Raw genomic sequence first — 1007 nt, 5'->3', positions numbered from 1 at the left:
GTTTCTGATATCGAGAGCCGGAATCACCTGCGCAAGCAGTTTCAAAATATTTTTCACAAGTGTAAAAGCACTTTTAGAAATAATAAATATTTTTCGATGGTAACATTTTTTTTGCCATTGCCCTGGGTCATACCTTTCAAAAGAAAGTTTTTCCTATTACATGCAATAGTTTAAAAAGAAGTGTGAAAAATGTGCTTATTTTTACGCGTTTACATCAGAATGTCTCCTTACATTGTCTTAGGGTGCCTGAAGGATGTCATTTGGGCAGAATTGATGAATCTCACGTGCCTCTGATACATTCTTTGTGGCCTCATCGAAACAAGGAACATCCAGAACAAACAACGAAGTTTATCATGACAATGGTGAGATTGAATGGAGGATGTGGACTATTTTCAAGAGAAAACAACGAACTCCTCTCATGGGCTTCGCAATCGGAATTAGGTGCACTCAGTTTTGTTCAGACAATCGAAAAATGCAAAAGAAAAGGCTATGCAAAAGTAGTTGTAAATGCCTTTGCAAAAGAATTAGCAGAGAATGGAGTAGATTCGTTTTTATATATAATTAAAGAAAATTTGGTTTCCGAAACAATGTTTCAATCCTTGGATTGGAAACTAAACCATGAAGAGGAATGGATAAAAATGACAGAGACTAGAAATAAAATAGATTTGAAAAATTAGAAATCTGGATTAAACTTTCCAAGAGCACATACTTCAAATTTGGTTCAACCCACATATGTAACGTATTTTAAAGCGCTAAAGCGAATATTCATGGATATGACTATTAAAATCTCCGCATAACCCGTTTAAATACATAAAATTACAAACCGAAGAATCCATGCTGAGAAATTTGGAGATCCCAGGATATCATAAAACCTTGATAAAAACTAGATATGCTTTTACAGAATGCGAATCTAAAGAAAAAAGTTATATGTAGGTATTATTGCGGATTTGGATGAATTACTGCGCAACATATTACTGCGGAGAACCCGGTTCTTGCGATTTTATTTT

At 34.5% G+C, this 1007-nt stretch overlaps 1 protein-coding gene across 1 annotated transcript in view; it reads left to right on the top strand.

Annotated features, from left to right (window-relative positions):
- LOC117175004 overlaps positions 1-994 on the top strand; it is a 17957-nt gene extending 16963 nt beyond the window's left edge. The window contains exon 4 of the mRNA XM_033364500.1: positions 242-994. Coding sequence (XP_033220391.1) covers positions 242-677 — 436 coding nt within the window. The 3' untranslated portion in view covers positions 678-994. The remainder of the gene's footprint in view (positions 1-241) is intronic.
- The last annotated feature ends 13 nt before the right edge of the window (positions 995-1007 follow it).

Source organism: Belonocnema kinseyi, chromosome 1, assembly GCF_010883055.1.
Source record: "Belonocnema kinseyi isolate 2016_QV_RU_SX_M_011 chromosome 1, B_treatae_v1, whole genome shotgun sequence".
In the NCBI taxonomy this organism is placed as follows: domain Eukaryota; kingdom Metazoa; phylum Arthropoda; class Insecta; order Hymenoptera; family Cynipidae; genus Belonocnema; species Belonocnema kinseyi.
Note: the sequence above shows the minus strand (reverse complement) of the source record. Positions and strands in the feature narration are given on the sequence as shown.